Here is a 23,264-nt window from a genome sequence, read left to right as displayed (position 1 = left end):
TTTATTGCCGAATAAGCGAAAACGCACTTACGAAATATTTTCCAGTTTTCTGTAAAACACTCTACCATGGTGGAATCTTGAATTGCTGAACACAAACTCTTAAGAAACTATTATAATTGCATTACAGAAGGTTTTTTTTTTTTTTTTTTTTTTTTTTTTTTCCAGACACTAATATACACAGCTGTAATTACCATTCCAAGCAGAGCTGTTGGAGCAAGTTCAAAATGTGGTACTGATAACTAACTTACACAACGAAGAAGTAAAATTTGAGATATAAGTGTGTACAATTATATCTGTGGAAGATTCTGACAAAGAATGGATGCTCATCTAAGAAAACTCATTAAATATCTCATTTTTACAACTGCTTTATTGGCAAGTATAATTTTCAGTCCTGTCATTCCTACAGAAAGGTAGAATTACTTCTATGTACGCCATAGAACGAGTCATTCTTTAGATAGAGGAATGGAGCAGTAAATTTTAGTCGATCATTTAAAAATCTCACTGATTTGTTCATAATTTGATAAAATATTTGAAAAAGAAAGCCAAACGTAGTGAATAAAAATGCCCACCATATTGAATTAAAAGAAGAAAGATAACGTATGGACAAATAGGAATAGAACAGAAATTTTTTTATGATGGAATCAAAAAAGTTGTTGAACTGTACAGGATAAAGATATTAAGTACTTTATTGAAACTGTAAGTTGTTATAAGCTTGAGCTGTGCTGTATTTAATTTGGAACAAACGAACTGATGGCGAAGGAATTGTTTTAAACGAACGCATTCACAAAAACTCCAGTCAAATATTCACACCGACCACAAAAGCTGCTATTTAAATACTGCTTATAACGCTGATCGCAAAAACTATACCCGTAAAAGATTATCCCTAGTAAGCTAATTTCAGTAGATGCGTTTCATTATGCTTTTACAAACTGTATGATATAATATCTGTTTACACTATGGTCAGATGCACTTGATGCGCTTAGCTGCTACCGTTTTTGTCTGCGTTGATCCGGTTTGCAATAATCGCGCATGAGCACAGCTGATGGTTTTACATAATGATGGTCTTTCGAATTTTCCTAGTTCCCCTCTTTCTACATTTTCCAGCGCATTGCATTGTGATAAATACCATCTGTATAACTACTATTCCTGTTCCTTTTCATGGGAAATCTGCATTACTAGAATTGACAAATCGAAATTCGCTATGTGTTGTCAAATTATGACGGCTAGTCGAAATACGTTTTTCACAAGGGGAAGGAAGTTTGTTATACGAATGATTCTGACTACTAAGTACACTATTTAGCAGTGAAAAATGTCCTGGAATGAATTTTTAATAGTGGTAGTGTTATAATAAGAAATTTGCTTGTTCTTCAACATGAAAATAATAAATATTAATTAGCCTTGCTTTCGTCTCAATACCATGAAATGGTCAGAAGCTTGAGAATGAGAGAAATCGGTCACGACTGTGGCTTATAGATTGGATTGCCATTCTGACACGCTATGAAATCATTTCAGTAAATTGTTCTGGAGTCATTGCATGTATGTTTTAATGAACAGTAATATTTCTTTGAAGAGTGAGTGATTTATTAATTCGGAAATCTGTCTAGTGAAGGTCACTGGAAAGGAATATCTCGTCTGCGAGTTCTGCTTGGTTGATATAACAGAAATACTTATTGTTAACAATAGAATCTCTAGCCTTCATGAATGTGCAGTGCTGGAACCTGTTAACCACGTCAAACTCGGTTAGCTGTTTATTATTCGCTTTTACTTACTCACTGAACAATGAACAGAAACATCTCATTTGAAGGTAAATAACGTGATATGTATATTTTAGAAAACAGTGATAAGAGAGTTAATAATAATAAACTCCTATTTTAAGCTTTGATAAAGGTTAATGCTATGATTAATTAAAAAGCCTTTTTTTCTTATGAAAAGTAATTACAGTTATTTCATGTACGTCGCTCGATATGCCGGGGTTTCGAATATTACAAGGATGTTGCCTAAAGCAACACATAAATAAAGTGGACCCGGAGCTAAGCAACGAAACAACGATTATTCAGTAGTTGGTTTGATTTATTTAGTTTTGGCAAAGCACTCGAGGGCTAGCCTGCCTAAGGGGAGAGATGCCTTTGTGGAAGACTTCCTAAGGAAATTGGCTCGTGTACACTTTACATATGCAGAAAACCACGAAAACGCCCATACAGCCATCCTGTTCGGCGGGATACGAACCGCGGGACGAACTACCACTGTTCAGCGACTTTACCGCTCGGCCTTATTTAAAAGCTGAAGTCTTTCATTATGAATAAGTGATTTCATCAAAAGAAAGAATTATCATCAGATGATGAATATGTTTTAAGTCAATAAAAGTGAATGTGTGTGATTCTGATCTATATGCATAAGCTGTAATGGATTTAGTTTTGCGATCGTCTGTATTTATTTCACCCTCCCCAGTCATGTGTATTTAGGTGTTAGTAGTGCATTGTATTGAATTCTGTCTGTTCTATGCTGTTTCTATTTTTATCTGCATAATTTATTCATTGAAATGGGTGAACAAGGGCTTCGAAGCTCATTAGTAAATACCTGCTTGCTCGACTTCTCTTGTGTACTACGTAAATATTGAATTTTAAGCACTTCAGCTCATATAAAGCGAGTTAAATTTTGGATCCAATTCCGGATTTATAAAAAAGTGTAAAAAGGCATTTTGTCTGAAATTTTCCAGCTTTGTTGAGAGGGATTTTGTTTGGTAGTAAGGACACTTTATTGTTGTTGCTCTTTACGAGTAATCCTTACGAGCTCTTCACGAGGTCTGAAATGTCATATTTCTCTGAGTCACCTGTGTCGTAAAAAGTATATGTTATATCACAGACAAAAATTTTAAATCTGTATTCAGAGGAGATGTGTTAAATTCTGTTCTTTGCAGAATCTTTCTGTATAACCTAGTCATATGAAAATGCGCGTCCAAACATTAAATCACGCTTAAAAACATATTTGGTCAAAGTAGTTCGATTGTATTTAAAATATGGATATAAAAAATGTAGGTCTGGTAAATTAAAACAGATTATTGTCGATTAAAGAATTCCTAGAAGTTACTTTTAAATAAATGCATATTATTACTGTTATTTTTATTTTTGACATATGTGTATGTGCATATGAGATGAACTTGTTAAGAACCTGTCCACCAGGTTTTCTGTCCAAACAACAATCTCCACAAATATGCCAGCATCCTTGTATCACGTCGCTGCTACGCAAGTAGGGTTTTGTTTGCTATTTTAATTAATAAAGCAAATGAAATTCTTAACTGCACAGCGGTACCCCGGCACATAAGATTCTGACACCTTTATGAAGGTTACATTTTCATATCGAAAGCGGATCTTCTTTATGTCAGGTCACCGTATTAGACTTTTGTCCTGGGGAACACTTGCCGATCTACATAAAAGTTCAGGCACATTAGCAACTGATGACAGCCGTGTAGTGGTCTCATTTCAATATTCTTTTCTTTCAGTAAATATTACGAGAAATACAACTTCCAACCAAACAGAATTTGTATTACATTCGACTGACTTTAAGTATGAAATAAATAATAATTGATTTTCAGATGCTCATTCACGTACAAACTACTTCTGTGTTTATCCCCCTCCCCAATCATTGCTGTTTGTCTGTGGGTATTTTAACACCTTAATGTGTCTTTCTGAGCGGACGCGTCGGGAAATTGGAACAGAGAATTGAGACTATTAAAATTTCCAAGACACTTTGTCAAAAAATTTTTTAGCGAAAAAGTTTCAATTGTCTGTTTCGGCGAAACGCGTAATGGGGTTAGCTTGATTCGACGTTCAAATAATTGAAATTTCCCTTGAAAAGCCTGTTTGGATGTCGAATTGGGCTAATTTACCATTTTCCGCTTACTTTTTAACTTTTTCTGTTATTTAATTTTATTGTATTTATGTTTTACATGTCTAATGATTTGCTTTTCAAGTGTATTAATTTTTGAAAACGTCTTTAACCTTTTGGAGCAGCAGCTCTTGGTAACTTTTAGGCGAGCTGTCTACAATTTTTATTTTTTACTTATTTTGCAGCATATTGCGCAAGATGTTTTCTTGACCAAAATTGTTATTACTGCTTTGCTTAATACATATATATATATATATACACGTTATATTATTATTAATATGTTCAGATTTCCAAGAACCCAAACAAATATACTCTAATCAATAGAGAAACTGCCGTTTATTAAAACTCTCATCTTCGCTGCTTATAAAACTGACTTTTCCTCAGACCAGAATATGCTATTTGTGGTTCATTTATTTATCCTTCGGTTATGTAGTGCTTCAATAAAACGCATTTCGTAGAAACTTCCGCCTGTGTAGTTATAAGTGTAGTTAACACCATGAAGTGAGAGATCGATTTAAACAAAGTGCAATCTTTCTGCTAACTAGAAACGGAAATTTCGAATTCGAACAAATCACTTAAGAAACAATTTTGATTTGCTTAGTTTAAAATAGGAATTTCTCATACAGCATAATGCAGTTTACTTAAGCAAAGAAATAAAATTGATAAAGAACTAATAAAGAATGCAAATGGCTTAAGGAGAAAGCGCTAAAGAGATGGAATATCGAGAGTTAATTGAAACTGCTCTACTAAAATGTTTTCGAGCTATGAAACTAAAAAGCTTTACTGTTTAGATAACTGTGCTGCACATCCCTCTGATATCGTTGTGCGAAACATTAAATGAGTGTTTCTTCCCGCAAATACCACTTCTGTCATTCAGCCTTTCGGTCAGGTTATTATCATTAAAGTCATTATAACACGTATATTGATACTATAAACATCTCAATAATAATATATTTATACTGTCAAAATAAAAAATAATAATAAATGTAATTTATATGATATTCGTTATTAAATATTAAAATGTTTAACTGATTCATTTATACATTTTTAAATATGTTCCCTACTTTAAAATATAAACTGTGTATTGAGTTTATCCCATTTCTGCCTTCAAAATTCTAGAAACGTTATGATATGGACTAAAATATTATGATTATATTTTTCATTGTGACATGACGGTTTTTAGTAGCAGAGTTGATAATGCAGAAAGCTCTTTGAAGCACTGGGGCGAAGAGTACGAAGCTCCATGTTATCACTTTTTTGCTTGAACAACTGGTAAATAAAATAATTAGTTATTCAAAATTTTCTTTTGGTAGTTGTGGTGAAAAACTGTTTTTACCGATGGTGTTTTTTTTCCTCCCTAGGGCTAATGATAGAAATCGTCTGAAAATAAAACAAACATGCCTACTCTAAGTTGCCTGCTTTTAAGCAAGGCATGTTTTTCCTCTGACTTTAATTACTAAAAAAAAAAAAAAAAAAAAAAAAAAAAAATAGAGAGAGAGAGAGAGAAAACAAAACAAAAGGAACTTGCCATTGTGGGCGATAACTGCGGCTGTTATGCAGTTCTACCAACGCTCGAATGGAAAGGAAGTCCTTTCAAAGTCAATAGGTTTCTTCCTTTTTTGCTTCGTTTGTTTTGTTTTATTCGTTTATTTTTTTGTTTACCGAATTTTGTAGATTTTCTACTGGGAAACGCAATCTCTTTTTAGTTTGCCATCCTCTCCCCCCTTCTAATAACGGAGGTAGATGTCAGCGAGCCCGCAACGTTTTGTGGAATTATTGTATTGCCAACGGACTGTCGTCTCTCCGACCTTGCTTTCTTTCAAGTGACGCTCAGTTGAAGATAATTATCCCTTCCCCCCTACCATTCCCCATCGCCTTCGTCTTTTCGAGGTTCATTCAATGGTACTACACACTTTTGCTTCAACGGTTTTTAATCTTATCACTTCGTTAATGTGGTCTTCCTCGTGTGCATATCATATGTATCTCATGAAAACATAATCTAATGAAGGAAATACATAATACTCAGGAAAAATTTTGGTGCTGGAAATGTTCTCAATTAAAACGCTATAGTGAACAGCTGAGTTTGTTTCTTTCTGTTTTTAATTATTATTTTAAGCATAGCTTAGTTAAACCACACAGATACATTCGAATAGGTGAAAGCAGGGAATTTGCTTCCTACCTTAAAATTTGCAAGATTATCTTCCCGTAGGAGGAGGCCAAAAGGTTGAGGAGGGGACTTAGAATTTAAACTAAAGGGCTCTAAAATTCCTGTATAGGACATGCCATTATCGCATTATGTTATTGGTCATTTAAAGTTATGGACTGTTTGCTTTTTAGTAGAGGCAGTTTTCACTTTTTATTACTATTTGAGCATCGGAAGTATTATCTAAGAAACAAGAAAATTATTATGAAATATAAATTACAAAATTAAAGCTATTTTTAGGACTTAAAAGGCGAAACTACCATGTAAAAGAAAAGATTAGTTAAGGGTTATTAAAAGTAAAATTGTAAATTTTGTGAGACTGTATAGGTAACATGAAATCTTAATTCTTAAAATTCTCCTTCCTGCTCTCACTTTTATATTTCTGTTTTGCATCGTACTTCATTTAAATGCTCTCGTCAGTTTTCTTATAGAAGTCATCAGAGGCTCAGCGGTAAAACCGCTGAACACTGGTAATTCGACCTGCTTTCAAATCCCGGGATTGGTTACTAGGGAACTTTTTTTGATTTTACAAATGTGTAACTTGAATGCCAGCCAATTTCCCTTAAAAAGTCTTCTATGGATTGTCTTAAGGAAAATTGTCTAAGGATCTTTTCCTTAGACAGATATCTTCGAATTCTGTGTCATAATCTTAATAATACAATATGGTAATACATTTCCTTTTTAACCTTACAATACCTGTTGTGATTCTCATTATAAATTCGTAGTTATATCGGGTAACCCAAGATAAATCGAATTGGATATGGGAGACTTCGCTTGATTTATTTATAGTTTATCTTCGGCCACTCGATATAAAAGAATAAACAGTGTGGATATCCGTTATTATTATTATTATTATATTCGAAATTTAATAATCAATAGTAATAAATGGGATTAGATGGCTCTGAAGAAGTATGCAGGATCTGCATTCAAATTGTGTTCTAACGGGCTTACACTCTTTTGCCTCATTAAAAATATTTCACGTGCTTTTAATCTTTTTCCCTGCGTGGGCATGTCTTGTTTTATGACTTTCTTATTTTCTGTATATATATATGTTTTTATGCTGATTTTTTGAAATAGAATTAATTATGTGTGAAGTAAATGTAGGTATCCTTAGACATGAACAGCTTAAATCTACTATTTACAGCGGAAAAAGTTGGACGGAACCAAAGTTTTGGCTGCGAGGTGTGAAAGTGTACCTATAAACTGTTCCCGAAATTAATACCTATACGTGTCTCGTGGGATACTAAACATTTCACACACACTTCATGGTCTTCGCGGTTTTTTTTTTTTTTTTTTTTTTTTTTTTTTCAGTTTAAAATCTTCTACTGACCTTCGTGGTTGAATTTCTCTTTCTACTGTCTGAAGTCTCTCTAAATCATTCATGTCTGTGGCTTAGGGCTTATTCTAGCCCGCCGTTTTGAAGATAGAGAAAATTACTGTAACGCTTGTCGATGATCATAGGCAATTCGTTCTTTTCGAATTCGGGTTTTTATTGGTTCATGTAGTAGAGTGTAAAAAAAAGTGTTACTGCCGTCGACAAATATGAATTCATATGAGCACTGTGCAATTCAAAATATGTCTTTTCGATGTCTAAAGAATAAAGAAACTCCGAGCGCGAATGCGAAGGGCCAGAATCGTAACTCCTTCCGCAGAATAATCAAGACCCACCATTTGGTAGCTTAGAAATACGTTCAGAAAGTGAAAATAATTTCTAATAAATCGAATGCGGTGGCCAATAATATGAGAAAACTCAATTTAGACAAATATAATTTTATTTAAATCGAATATTATATTAATAATTTGTTTGCCGTTATTAAGTTTTCAAATATTGTCGCTTGTTGTCATTAACATTCATCAAATATTGTCATTTCTGTTTCATTAGATTGTCATTTGTGAAATATTGTCATTGCCGACAGATCTCAATTTAGATAAAAATATTGTCATTAACTATGTCAAATAGTGTCATTAATTACGTCAAATATTGCCATTTATTATCATTAATTGGTATGTGTAAACCGTAAAATGTGTGGCGAGAATTTACGATTATACGACAATAACAGAAAAATTATGTGTCAGATGTTAATTATTGAAATGATGCAAGTGTTTTTATACTTGCATAGAATTTGGAAAAAAGTTCGCATTTTAAGCTCATTTAGCAAACCATTTCTGTTTTAAAGTTTTAGTTTCACCTTTATTATTATCTTTTAACTAACAAATATCGTACTTTTATTTGATTTACTAAACCCTATACCAAATAATAAAGAGTTGGTAGTTATAGCAATCTTTAATTAGTAGTTTATATCATAGTCTATGGCTGTCAGGTGCTGCTAGTTAACTTTCACCAGTTATAGGTAAGAAGCTTATAATTATCCATAAGTGAGGTTTAACTTATTCATTAAGGGTTAAAGTAAAGTTGACTTAACGATAATGCCGACAATCCTCTTTTACATAAAACCTAATTCTTCACGTTACATTTGGACAAATTGGCTCCATAGCCGCGAATAAACTCGGAGCTAAACTGCCATACCATTACACTGCAATCGTGCGCATCGTTTTCTTTCGTGATAGTTTATTAGTTTACTTTTATAATGAGTCATCTGATTCAGAAAATGAGAATGAAAATGACTAATTAACGTAGAATTTTGTCTGATAAATAAACACGTAAGTTTACAAAGTTACGCGTTGCTGAATATTTCATAGCGTTTAAATATTTCTCATTTCGTAACGTTTTATTTTATTTAAATACAACTCAGATTTATTTATAATTTTGGTATATGTCGAGGGGGAGTGAGAGGCATTGGAAAAAAACATTTTACGGTTTGACGAGGATTTTGCTTATTTTGGTGGTTGCAGTATCCTTTTTCTCCTTTAAATGGATTAAAGAAATTCGAAAAGAAAGTTTTTTTTACTTTGCAGAAGTAAATTTAGCACAGCTGGAATGAAATTTTGACATTTACCTGTAAAGAAATAGCATCGTAATGTGAAATGGAATTCACTTGGTTAGTTTTGATATTTTTCCCGGCACTTTACTAAATTGCCTCGGAGAGTTCTTGAGATCTATATAGCCTCCATATACATAAGAGAAGTTCCTTAACGTTTTCAGCCAATATTTCGTTGTAGTGCACCTAAGAATATTTTTGATGGATTAAAATGAGAAAGAAACGTCAAGAATTTCGTGTCTTTTTCTGTACTTTAAACAGTGAAAATTTGTTTTTCTAGGTTTGACTTAACTCTATTCCATTTTTAGAATTGGATTTTTGTCGCGCTATCGCAATTTCCAGCCTCTGGAATAAAATAAATAAAAATATAAAATAAAAGGGGACAAAAATAAAAAGAGAAAAAGAAAAGAAAAAAAAAAAAAAAAAAAAAAACAGATATAAAATGGGAATAGAATATCGCTTATTTTATCGAAACTCGAGAAAACGATGCATCCTTAAATCTCATACGCAGCTGCAATAAAAATAAAAGATGTCACTGAAGATAATCGATAAAAGTGGCTATAAATCGATATTAGATTTTTATTTTTTGCTTAAGGCTATCCCGCATCGATTGTTCTAAATCATTAGTCGATTCTCCTCCTTCTTCAAGCTTTAATTTTGATTAGCTTTATTTCTGAATTTTTGCCATGGTATTTTGTTTTATGAAGAATATAAAATTTTTGTGTTGCACGATTTATAATGAGGCTTTAATGTTTGGCTAGTATCAGAAATAAATTTGAGAGGAGGAGAAGCATAATTACTGATACTAAAGCATTTTGCATTTGTATACACGCAGATACAGATAGGTTAGATTTTAAAAAATCGCACATTGTTTTCTCTTCCCTTCAGAGAAACATATAGATGATCAATTTAAACCTGAAAGAAAGGCTTAAAGTGATTGTTTAAAAAAGAGAGAGAGAGAGAGAGATAACGAATTTAAACTTACTGTGAATTTTATTTTTTATTTTTGTATCGCCAAGTTTGTTAGTCCCAAGGGGCAATTGGACTATTAATTTCGTTTTGGCATTTTGCGTTGGTTCACTATATAAATATTGGTTCACTTTCCAAATTTTTGCCAAATATTAGAACTATGTATTATTATATTTAAAAAAATTAAATAACGAAGAATCTGCTTGAATAACGGACGTTTTCACCTGAATATGGGCATCTGAAAGCCCGAATTTGGAATTTGTTTTATTAGCTGTTTCATGTTTTGTAAAGCATTTCTGAGTTTTTGATTAAAAAATCTCGACAATTTCAAAGTGAGCAATGGCAACACTGTACGGAAAGGGGGAAAAATTATCTCCAGCGCGCGAGACTGTGTATCGGAAATTCTAAAGATATGCCCATTTTAAGATTATTTTGCTATATTCCTGTTGAACTGCAGTTTTATGGTGTAAGTGCGAAGAACATGGTATTTAACAAATAAAGGTAACACACAAAACGTTAAAAAAACTCCCCTTTGAGCGTAAGTACACTCAAAGGTACACTGAGCCTGAATTTCAGAGGTCCGTGGTTCGATTCCCGGCGAAGGCGATTGCATATTTTTCCTCTTTCCTGCTTCCAATTAACCTAATGACTCTACAAAGTTATCTGTTAAAATATGTTGCAAGCCTTCGAAAGTGCTAAAATCTATGTCTTAGAGCGTCAGGAAAAATTTACACTTCTCCTATCTCCATATTCCGTAAATTTAAGATTCCATGATAGGCCTGCAGTTAACTTTTCTTGATTGAAAAAATTCAGGCTGGAGGATTAATATCTTAAGTCTTCTAAAATAGATATTTTGTAGTATCTCTATTTCGGTATCAATTGTATATATACATTAACGCTTTGGGGAAAAATATATCGTAAAATAGTAATAAGAAATGATCTGCTAACTGTACCTTAAATTAAGTGTTTAAATTGTGTTCCACAGTAAGTTTTCAGAGACTTTGCTATTTTTGTTTTTACAAAATTTTATATCTTAATTTGTAAAGAGTGATTTAAGCTATATGGAGCCAGGAATCATGAGAAATCAAAAGCGCGCTTGGCAGGATTCGAACCATAGATCGTTTAATTGCTAGTTGGCCGTGCTAACCACTTACTGTTAACGTTTTTTTTTTTTTTTTTTTTTAAATTTTCATAATCAAGTTCCAAATAAAAAGAAATCTTAACATCAGCTAAACTATTAAACATTTCTATATTGCATTGTAGAGATAGGTTTATTCATTATATATATATATAAAATGGAGTGCTTGAATCTTATTATTCCAGCTTTCCATCATGAAGATTACTTCTTTTTTTCCCAGTTCAGTCTGGATCCGGTATCTAATCCATCAAATACTGATGCTTCATTCATTTGGCTGGAAATGGTACTCTTCTAGTTACGGATTAAGAAATGTATGTATGTATGCATTTATGCACGTATGTATGAATATGTTTCATGCATGCATCTATCTATCTATATATATATACTAACGTATACATCTGTGTGTATACGCACATACATCCATACATGCGTGCGTACATTTTTGAATCCGGTCCCGATATAAACGAATGAACGCAGCGACGATTCTTTGCTATGAAAGGTTTAGTGTACTTAACTGTGGTGTAAGCATACTAGGCTTATTCTGTGTTTTAGAAAGGAGTCAATAGTAAACAAATGCCGCCCAGATGATATAGTGATTAGGGGAGCCTGACTGCGATATCAAAGGGCCCGGGTTCAAATCGCGGAGAAGGCATAGATGCAAAATTGTCTGTCTCTTCATAGGAGGTAACGGTGGCCGCGTATTAGGTGCCTCCACAATAAAAATGGCCACCCTTTCTTAGTAGTAGCCAATGCCATTATAGGCAGCGTCCGTCATTGGGGGGGGATAGCAAACAAATTCCTAAATTTTACTTTAGTTGCTAACCGTTGTAAGAACTTCGAAGAAGTTTTCTTACAGAGGGCAGTTTCATAATTTTTATTTAATATGGAATGTGAGTAATGCTAACTATAGCGTATGTAAAGAAGTACAACAGCGTATGGTTATAGTATTCAGCTAAAGAATATATTGTATCCATTGTTGTAAACGTGAACGGCTGTATTGTGGAATTTGACTCGCTGCATTTTTCGTCCAGATCCACGTAAAACTTTGAATGGAAGCTGCCTCTTTCTTATCGAAATTCCTATGAATTTTTTAAACTTCATTACGATCGGAGGTAAGCGGGGCTCAAAAAACCATTTTCTTTCTATTGCTGACACTTGACGATTTTTTAACTCCTTGATGCCGTAAAAAAAGTTGACCCTTTGAAAAGCTGGGAGTGTTTGAGGGGCGCCAGTTCGACGGGAGTTTCCGATCATCAACAATCGTGCTAGTGACCTTCAACCCGCTTGATGACGAACCCGGACTGAGAACCAGTTGCCCCAAAACCAGTTACCGTGGGTGGGGTACCCCAAAGCCAAAGAAAAGGAAAGTACCTGAACAGGCGACACCTGAAGTACAGGTGCGTAGGTGTTCAAATCTCTCATTCTTTTTGGTTACTTTTTCGGTCGTGTGTCTAGAAATGTTGATGCGTCTGGTCAAGGTCACACCTTAATGTTTTTTCTGCACCTTCCTCTCCCTATTTTATAATACGCACACATAAAAGCTCTTTTGCGGTTTTAAGGGTATTTGCCGTCGAACTTGTTTAGAAAAGGGGAAGGTTCGAATTCTTCTTCGTCGTCTTTATTTCTTTTCCCATTCATTCATCGGGTTTGTCTTCTTTCTTGTTTTTATTTATGATTATTACGATAATTATTTTTCCGGAGCAGTGAAAATCTTTTTGTCGTTTTCACATCTCTGTTTGCATCACAAACCCAAAAGCTGTTTAAAAATGGGAAAATCTGTTAATTTAAAACCTCAGTTAAGCTATTCAGCATTAATTCTTCAGTGATATGACTATTTTTTTGACGAATTAAATTGCGAAAGTTTGAATAGAGTATCGATAGAATGTAATCATTTAGGCTTAGAAATGTGAGAAATTTGTTTTAATTTTGATATTTTTATATAGCAACTACCGCTAAACCCTGCTGTGGCTAACCCGACTTTATAACAAACGAAATTTCGTTTCCGTCCATTTTCCTATAGACTTAATGTTATTTCAAACGGCTATAGCGAACTTCAGAATACTTACAAATTATGATCTAAAGACCTTGTTGTATCGTGCACCGAAATTTCGTATTTTTCACACTTTATTAAGAATTTCTGCATCTTTCAATAGCAAAATTACTAACTCTTATATTCATTCTATTAAGGGTATTAGAATAATGAAAAACATCTTTTGGTTACTATTTTAATCTTCACCCCTACCTTTTTCTTGGTTAAAACAAAAGACTATGGCAGATGCAGTGCTCATTTCTTGAAAAACCACGACGCACAATAAACATACCTTAGGAGATCCTACTGTGTCGCCCACTAACCCAAAGAACCATTGATCCATTGAGACAAAGAGCATGAAACAGTTCTTTGATTCCACTTGAGCTCTTTGATTGAGCTGTCAGGCAGCACTCTCTTCAAGGCTGATCAATGCTGATTTTGCAGTTGCAAACTGTCGATTGAACAATCGTTCAGTTTCGGGTACCTGGGTGAGGCCCAAACCTAGAGCAATTCTTTTGCGACTTTCTAACAAAGAATTTTTTGACGAAAACGACAAGCAATATCTGAAGTTCATAGCAATTTGAAGAAAGGTCTGTGAAATGGCGAAAGAGAGAGGGTATAGTGACAAGGTAGCGTTAAAACACGTTTCTAAAACTATTAATTTAATGCTAAGTAATTTTTTATGTAAAATTATTCATATATGATGAAACTAAAAAACAACCCAAAAGAAATTTAGTAATTTAAGTCTTTACTTTTTCTGTTACTTTTGGTTCACTCAGTGCATACATGTTATAATTAACAGTAGCATAAAATCTAAATTTTTCGGACACATTTTCTAGTAGCTTAAAAAAAAGTCTGTAATGCTTGTGCCAATAGCATAATGCTTGTGCCATAACTAAGCCACTGGTAGTGACTGGATTGAGTAGTTATCACCTGTGTTTGACTTTGAAATGCAACTCTGAGATGCATCTGATACATATTCGTTTGGGAAAAGTAGTTGTGGTTTTCTTTTTCTTTCTATGGTGAAAATATAAGGTATTTCTCCCGCCTTCTTAGCATGCCTTCGTAGTGTAGTGGTCTGCATGCTAGGCGCGTATTCCAGATGTCCGTGGTTCGATTCCAGGCGAAGGCGTTGCTCATTTTTCACATCTCCTGCTTCCAAATAACCTAATGACTCTACAAACAAGGTAAGGTAGATTTTTCAAGATTTCAACATGTCGTTGTTTCAACATGCTCCCTGTCCCGCCCCGTAACCTGACATCTTGCTTTTCAAACATCGTTCTGAATGGCCGTAAAAATCGTGCATTTAGCTTTTTTGTCACCCAGAAAATTGCCCATGGTGTACCAAAGGGGCGGTCGGTATTACACTCGCAGGAGGAGGTATAGAGAGCTACGAACATTCATGATTTCTCTGGGATTTAAACCGTAGCGCAGCGATATGTCAACGGCGGCTAGGTCGTATGTTTAAGTCAATAATTTCTTTCTGGAGTGTACTATTCAATTTTCGAACATCTTCAGAAGCTATGTAGTAACTTTTTTAATATTCAGCATTGATTCTATTTTGCCATGAGGACTACTTTAAATTTCATTCTTATTCGGATTTCATGTTTGATTCTACATAAATATTTTTCTTATCTTTCTTTTTTCATTCTCTACGTTAATAAGAAAAATTAGAAAGAAAAAGGGGAATCCTTGCATGAGGGGGAGAGGTATTATCGGAAAACGGACTAAAGTAATCCAACAAAATACTAAGGAAAACTATCCTTTAATTCCAAAAAATGAACCAGTAGTTAATGTGATAGTTAACTACTTACTACTGACTGAGAAGAATTAAATGAGGAATTCTTTGAATCCATCAGGATCCACAGAATTTTCACTCTAATGGAACTTTCATTAGTGCTCGTGGCACTGAAACTCTAATTACACCTTCAGGGGTGGGGGAACCAAACAAAAAAAAAAAAAAAAAAAATTGACTAAAATATTTGCATAAAATATTTTACAAATATTTTGGCTCGGAGCTTCTATTATGTTTTCACTGTTTTGAAACAACAGCGCACTCTTTTCTAAGAGAAATCACGACATGTTTAACTTAAGGATAATAAAAATAAATGCTGATTGAATTACGTAAATGAACCGTTTCTTGTCTTTTTACCTCTAAGACACCCACGCTTAAAGAAACAATAATAAAGCTGTTTCCTTAATCGATTTTTCCAATCCCCGCCACAATTTTTCGCGCCTTTGGTTACAAAACGCAGCTCCTCAGCACTTGATAATTGCCTGTTATTATTCTTTCGTCTTTCGTTACCAAATAAGCTCTCGAGCTTTGCTACCTACTCTCTTTGATCTTACGCAAAAATGTATCAGGAACACCTGTGTCATGTGCTCTTGAAAGGAAAATATTTTCTTCCGGAGGGATTTGTGTAAATTCCCAGACTCTGATTTTTGAAAAAGAATGCTTGGAAACCACGTCCTTTAGTAATTTTTTTTTTTTTTTTTTTTAAGTCAAGGTCTTCCCCCCCCCTCTTTTTTATTCTTTCCCTTTCAAGTAAGTGTTTGACACTAGGCTTTATTTTATAATTAATCATATGTGTTTCGTTATGCCCCAGCGTTTATTTTTGTCTGGGAATAACACTGAACAATTATTTTTGCATAATCTAAAAATGTGTTATTAACTTACTGTATAAATGAAGGCTATGTTAAGACAACATGAAAAATTAATCAATGAAAATTTAAGCTATATCTTAACGAAGGTAAATAGCATTGGTAGACGTGGTGCGTTTGCCACGTTTTTAGGACTAAATTACGGATTAAAAAAAAAAAAAAAAAAAAAAAAAACACTTGACACTGTTGGACCTTTCTACATACTTTTCTTCATGAAGTTTCTGAATTCCGTGATGGAAAAAAAAAATGCTAGAATAAATTTTGAAAGTTTGTCTAAATTTTTGAAATGCTTTTAAAATTGCACCTTCAAGATGACATTTCTTTAGAGAAGGTAGCTGGTGATTTAGAGAAATAAGAAGAGCTGCATTTTTCTTTGTAATAAACTATGCTACCATACTTACATTGTGTATAGAAACCTTTATTGTTTCTTCTTATTAGTCTATGAATTCATAACAGTAGATATTGATTGCATAAAATGAAACAAAAAGTTCCGTCTAAACTTCTTCCAATAATTTGCCAATGTTTTAACGAAAGGAAGTTGAGATGGGTTATCAATCATTGTCACTAATACCTGAACTCGATTAATATAGTCTGGGGAAATTGGGGAAATTAGGTACAGTGCTTCTTCAAAGGTCTCCAACACTCATTTTTTCTTGTTTGTTATGCAAGAAAAACAAAGAGGACAAGGAATTATACGATGTTTTGTGAATCTCCTAAAAATGCAATGCAGTCTTAGGGAGTCGTGACAATTATTTCAATTTCCGTTTACTGCTGAGTTTTAAATCCTTTTCTTCACTTTAATCGCGTTCATTGTCGAGACCAAAAGTTGTGCAAGCACGGCCGGCTGAATTTAGGGATGGCAAAATTTTTAAAATTTAGGGGAGGCATTTGGTAACCCTAGGGGCGACAAAACGTTTAGAATTTAGAGAGGTTCCGCGCAGCAGAATTTAAAACCCACAGAAATTACACCGGGCGGCGAAATGCTTAGCGCCGATCCTGAAGCAAGTTTAAATTACGCGCAAGTAAGTTAAACACGGTCGTTCCTTAACTGCAACTCATGCTGCAATAGAACCACAGACGCTGACGCTGTTAGTGTGCAAATGAGATTGTGTAGTGAAAGTGAGGTTTTGTGCAGGGAGTAAAGTGGTATTAACGTTTAATTGCTAGCGTAAAATATAGGTGTCGTGTCGATCAGACTTCTGTAGACTGTAGAGACAGTTAAACCACTTTTTGAAACTGTCTGTATCAAGTAGCGCAACCATTTTGTTTTGCACATTATAGCTTCAACCATGAACTTTGGAGTTAGTAGACTTTCGTTTTAACAAATTGGCACTTAGTTATTTAGAAATATATTTCTTGTTGGCGATAACTGACCGTAATAGTTAAAGTAGCTTATATTTGCAGTTAGATATATGTTTTCAGACGAGTAGCAAAGGAAAATCACGAGCTACACGGTACTCAGGCTCTGCTAATTATCGCATCGTAAATTTTGCCGACCGTAAAGAAGATACCAAACGATAAAAATTGGAAATGGGCGGCAAAATTTAGCCCTGAAACTTTTGTAGATATTCTTTATAATGTAGCTGTTAGTGTCCATTTGTAATGGGGATGACAAAGCTGAGAACTGAGAAAAAGACGAAGAAAGTAAATGTTTCGGTTCGCCAAATTATGTGTGGGATACCTGCTTTGAGAAAATACTATTGTGGAGGAAAAGCACCACTGCATTCTATTCATGCCAGCGGGATATCAGTCTTGAATGGTTTTATCCACTTGAGTCTGGTGAGCTATGCGTGATTGGATATTGAAAGATGTAAGAACACATGCATGACAACTTCCCATCTGAACCATTATAGCTTTGTTGTTTGTAAATTCAAATTTGATTGACTAACATCATTAGACTTTTAGTTAACTAGTTAATCATTTAAATACTTGAAATAGCTATATCAATAATGAAAGGCTTGGATTTGAGCTTATGAGAAATATGCAGATAACACGGTCTATAAACTTGAGTCCGTGTATTTTGTATCTTTGTACTTTTATTAAAATGGTTTTAGGCCTCATAAAGTCGTTTTCCTATAGGTACATACAGAAAATATCAAGATTTAAGATAAAAAGAGGTTTTTAATTTGCTCAGTCCTTTACTTTTTAAAAAATTTTTGTGAACAGCATCCCTCACTTCAGAAACCTACAAAGTAATTTTCTATACAGGAAAAAAAAAAGTTATCCCCGAATAACCTACAGCAGTTATCCTGCATCTGAACTGACATACTAAAGATTGTAATTTAAAGCGGCTGCATCCTGTTCCTTGCTTTGCGTTGCTGCGAAGAGCCAAGTTCAAGCGTGAAAAGGTATTTTGTCACAGAAATTCCCTACAGTGTCATTAAATGAGCTTTAACTAATATTCAGCATTCCTTGTTGAAATTTGTAAGATTTAGCTAACAAATGATACTTACAGAGTTATGGAACACTTTTGTGCATCGATACATTGTGATATGCTGCAGTCAATTTTATGCATTGTTTGTAACTACAAATTGAGAAATTTTTAAGTTTGAATCAGTTAATATGTTTCTAGTAGCTAAGAAACATTTTAGTCATTCTTTTATCTGCGTGTTATTTAATACTTTACGTGAGTTCTGCGAAGACAATAACTTCCCTGTCACAGTTAAAGGCTATCCAGCTGTAATGGTAATTCATGAATATGACTCCAGGAAACCACATCTTGTGTATAGCTAAGAAATACCTTTACATTGTTGAACAGCCATTTCTCACACATCGAGATTGTCTCCTTGGCCGAATCGGTTAACGCAACTATAGATACTCGCAAACCGGAGTAACACATTATGAAGCAGAACCTAAGAAGAAGAAGCAGCAGCACGTACCATTTTAATCATTTCCAGTTGCTCACAGCGATTCTTCCTCTGTGTTATAACAGTGAAAATAATTGCTCCTGAATGTGGGTTTCTTCAATCAACTCTAAAATATTAGTAACCCAATAATGAACGAGGAATCTGCAGGAAGAACATGGATCGATATCGTAATATTGTGAAAATTTGCGCCTGAATGTAAAGCTTCTTGATTGACTGACTGTTAAGATTTGCTAACCCAATAAGTGAGACACCTTTGGATACCTTTTGTTCCTGATTTTATTTGTAGAAGATCATAATGTTTCAGTTTGGTTTCAAAACTGTTTTATTCTTCCGGATCTCAAAGTCGATCTGCTAAGACCGTGGATGTGTAGCTATCAGAAAATATTTTGCTGAGTTCAAGTATGATAATGATTGAAAGTGTTTTGACCCCCCTCGGCCGGATCATAATGGTATCACGGGTATAAAATAAATAGCAATAGTTTTAAATGGAAATGAATATTTCTCAAATTAGATTGTGACTTTCAGAGGGACACCTTGGATGCCTTTGAAATTAATTTTATCATCTTCATCCTTATAAAATCCTTCAACAAAACTTCGCTGCACTGAAATCCAGCTTGCCGCAATGGTGGGGAAAAATAACATTTAATCAGCAAGTCTAAAAATGAATTGTACTGAGAATGTTTTAACAATTTTTTATTTTGTTTAAAATTAGAAATAAATGCATAGCTTATCTCAGAAAAACAATGTTCTGTGGAACGCTGATGTTTGTTATGTTAAGGAAATTCGTTATATTTGACACAGAAATTTGAAAATTTCGGTTGTTTTATTTTCACTGTGCTAAAAACTTGAAGGTATTAATATTTTGCTATGGTAACAGTGCACTTTTTTGTTACGATTATCTCCTGGAAAAGGTAGGGGCGGGTTATAAAAAAGGAGAATTTAAGAATTCGTCAATGAAGACTCTCGCCGGAGCAAAATTTATCTGGGATCAAGTATGCGTAAGGTTTCCTAATTCGCTGTGGCTTAAGACCTAAATAGCTGAAAACTTAGCAGTCTGAAACGCAGCTATCAGTTTACGGTGTTGGAAACAATTGTGATAGATGGTATTCAATATTATGCCCTCAATTAAAATGAAGCAAGAAATCGAATGTTCCAGAATTTTTCAGACGCTATTCTGAAAGAAAGCAGGAATAACTATTACACTTAAACAGATGCTAACAGATTTCATTATATCTTCAGAAACGACAAAGAAATTGAATATCTAATGCAACGAGCACTCCTTTGCTTTGAAGAATATAATATATAATTTTGTAAAGACGATGTTTCGATCACTACGGTTTATTGCTATTCAGAATAGCTAGTTTCAGGAACTTAAGGCTACCTTACTCAAGTTAATAAAATACTATTTTGGAACTGGTCTTTTGTTCCTAAAGGAATCGGATAATAACAGCACAAGGTGTAAACACTTGTTCTCCTTTAAAATTGGCGTGGGGTTGCGATTTCAGCTGTGAGGGTGATATTTGATATGAGTGTTCTTACTTTGGTTTTCGTATCTCTGGTTTCTTTTTGTGCTCCGAAGATTATTCTTTTGAAAGTATTCACTTTTCTGATGTCTTTATGTTTTACTGTAACGAATATCTTAAATTTATTGCATATTCTTCGAAATCCTTTATTTACATGGAGGTTCAATTAATCTTTTATTTCGTATGATAGAATTAGTTTCTGGGGTCACATTCATTTTAATATTAACAAAGAAGGTATTTGGGCAAAGGAGGAGAAAGGTGTGCTGAGAAGACAAGTTATGAAGATTCGACGTGTATCGATTGGCTTTCTCGTCTCAAAACGCAAAAGTAGTTATTTAGGCGAAGTCTTCCAATTTCAAATAAAATCCAGACACGGTTTTATTAGTAACGTTATAATCTAAGATATAAATTTAAATTTTTATAAATAGATTGAAGAATTAGAATAGTAGTAAGCCATAAGAATGTTTTCATTTTGTTTCAACCCAAAAGACGATATCTTGTAATTACTGATTTTTTGCAATAAAAATGTTTTCATTTTGTTTCAGCCCAAAAGACGATATCTTGTAATTACTGATTTTTGTGCAATAAGGATGGGTTCTGGTGATATTTAGGTTTGGTTTATTTGATTATGGCAAACCACTCGACGGCTGTCTTCTTAAGAGGAGGGAGGCCTTCTTGGAGGACTTTGTAAGGGAAAGTGGCTCGTATATACGTTACATGATATATATATAAGGAAAACCGCGAAAATTCTCGTGCAGCCAGTCCGTTCGCGGGGATTCCAACCCCGGATCGAACTACCAGTGTTCAGTGACCGACCGTACCGCACGACTATTAGGTGGGCCGGCGTTATTTAAGCATTTCAGATGGAGCTATATTTTATGTCGTTACTTAAAAACAAGAGATATGTGTCCGAACAAGGGAAAGGTGTTAAGAGTTTTTTTTTTTTTTTTTTTTAATTCCATTTCATGGGTTTTAGAGAAAGGGGTACAATACTGTCGTATGCAATATGAACGGTGCTTCATTTTATATTTAACCATATTCTCTGAGATATCACTACTAGCAATATCATCTAAAATTAGGCAGAAAAGCAACGTTGATTTAATGTAAATTTTAAATAAAACTGTATCGATTTTCAGGGCGTTGGCCTCAGTAGCCCCCCTTTTTTTGTTCTCCTAAAGAAAAGGGTCATACGTCCAATCGTCCTCGAAACTGATAGAGTTTTATTCAAGTTCTACACCAAACTAAGTCTGTTTTAGCTTAACTTAAATGTTACTGGCGTGTCCCTAACCCCATTTGACGACAACTTGAATTTTACCGAAACGTATTGAGTGTCCGCTCACTTGACATAATATTTTATTAATGGAACCAACAAAATGAAGCAATTTTTGGGAAAGAGCGCACTAAACATTAACATTTTAGGCGTTTACATTCAGTAGGGAAACAGCTAACTTGTTCGTGGACAAACTGAGTATCTACTCTTTGTCTTAATTCATAACAGTGCTTCATGAAACCGATACTTCAGTATACATGTTAATCAGTAATCGAAATTCTCTGTAGCTGTACAAATTACAAGAAGTGGCAATAATGTGGTTGCAGACTCAAGTGAAATCAGAAAATGTATTTCTGAAATGCCTTTCATGTTCAGTACATATAACTTACTAGGACATATAACTTATATGATTTGAAATAACTGGGCGGAGAGAGAGACTTTTAATAACTCTTATGTCAGTCAAGGGCGAGTTAAGACTACGTTTAAAGTTTCTAATATTCTGAACATTTCTTAACTCCCAACTAAGTATGCAATTGTTAAACTCCTAACTATGTTTAGTTGGAAATTTAACATTGTTAAAAGTAATCTTTGCATAATGTATTGCTTATTTTATTGTGAAATAAAACCTACTTACGTTACTTAAAAAAGTAGTGGTACTATACTCACGCAATGAAAAATAGCGGTACTGTACTCATGGAAGGATGGAAAATAATGTTTAAATCCGAAATAAAAATTACTTATAGCATTGCCAGAAATGAGATTCTGCGTTCCAGAAAAGATTTTTTCGGATAGAAAAAGAAAAAAATTAGAATTAATATGTTCGTCTGAATTCGAGATCATACCGTACGTCAGTATAAATTTTAGCCACCAGCGATAGTCAAAATCAGAGTTGGCTGTTAAGAAAGAGTTAGAGTTGGCTATTGAGAAAATAGAAATAATGTAAAGCATTAAAATTTATAAAAATACCATGTTCATGTAATACCCAGTGTGAGGTTTTTTGAATACCTAAAATATGAAGTTCAATTGCTAGCCTTTAAATACTCGGCGTATGGATACTACTTCGAGCTCAAAAAAGATATTGGTCTTACAACGCATTTTCTATTTAATTTTAGGATAAAAATAACATTAATTTGTATTAAGAATTTATAAGGTAAACTCTTAATATGTTAATCTAGTTTTTATTCCTACTGTAGGTGGCTTTAATGCTTTCAAAAGCTTAATGCCAGAATGGTTGGAGAGTGATTCCGCCGAGGCCCGAGATTCTGATCTGAGCTTGGAGAATCTTCGGATTACTCCTCTGTCGGAGAGCGATTCTGAGAACGAGCACTGTGACAGCGGCTTAGAAGGCGAACCTAGCCCCAACGACCCACCGTTCCCTGTCGAAATTCTGCCCTACTTATTCCTCGGCAACGCCGAAAACTCGGCGGACCTCGAAGCTTTACAGCGGCACAAAATACGTTATATCCTGAATGTAACTCCAAATCTTCCAAATGCGTTTGAAGATAAAGGTCTCGGGATCAAGTATATGAAGATACCTATACAAGACCACTGGTCACAAAATCTAGCCACTTTTTTCCCTGAAGCCATTGCTTTCATAGGTAAGATTAATTTATTTTCCTTCTATTTAAATTAAATAATCTGAATACAAGGGGAAAAAATCCCTATCCATTAGCATGCAAAGTGCCCAAAAAATTAACTGTGGGATATAGCTTTTGATTAGTTTATATGGTTGATAAAGGTTTCAGAATTTATAGGCTTCAGTGTTTTTGCAGTTAGTAGT

At 34.1% G+C, this 23,264-nt stretch overlaps 1 protein-coding gene across 1 annotated transcript in view; it reads left to right on the top strand.

The window, feature by feature from the left end:
• The window catches only part of LOC118194031 (dual specificity protein phosphatase 7-like), a 210,483-nt gene that overhangs the window by 35,480 nt on the left and 151,739 nt on the right, over positions 1–23,264 (top strand). The window contains exon 2 of the mRNA XM_035365215.2: positions 22,678–23,082. Within this exon, the coding sequence (XP_035221106.1) occupies positions 22,678–23,082 (405 nt within the window). The remainder of the gene's footprint in view (positions 1–22,677; positions 23,083–23,264) is intronic.

This window comes from Stegodyphus dumicola, chromosome X1 (genome assembly GCF_044657685.1).
Source record: "Stegodyphus dumicola isolate Sdum_Otavi_A_Nest chromosome X1, ASM4465768v1".
Taxonomy (NCBI): Eukaryota; Metazoa; Arthropoda; class Arachnida; order Araneae; family Eresidae; genus Stegodyphus; species Stegodyphus dumicola.
The sequence above is the reverse complement of the archived record's forward strand: the minus strand, read 5'-3'. Positions and strand labels throughout refer to the sequence as shown.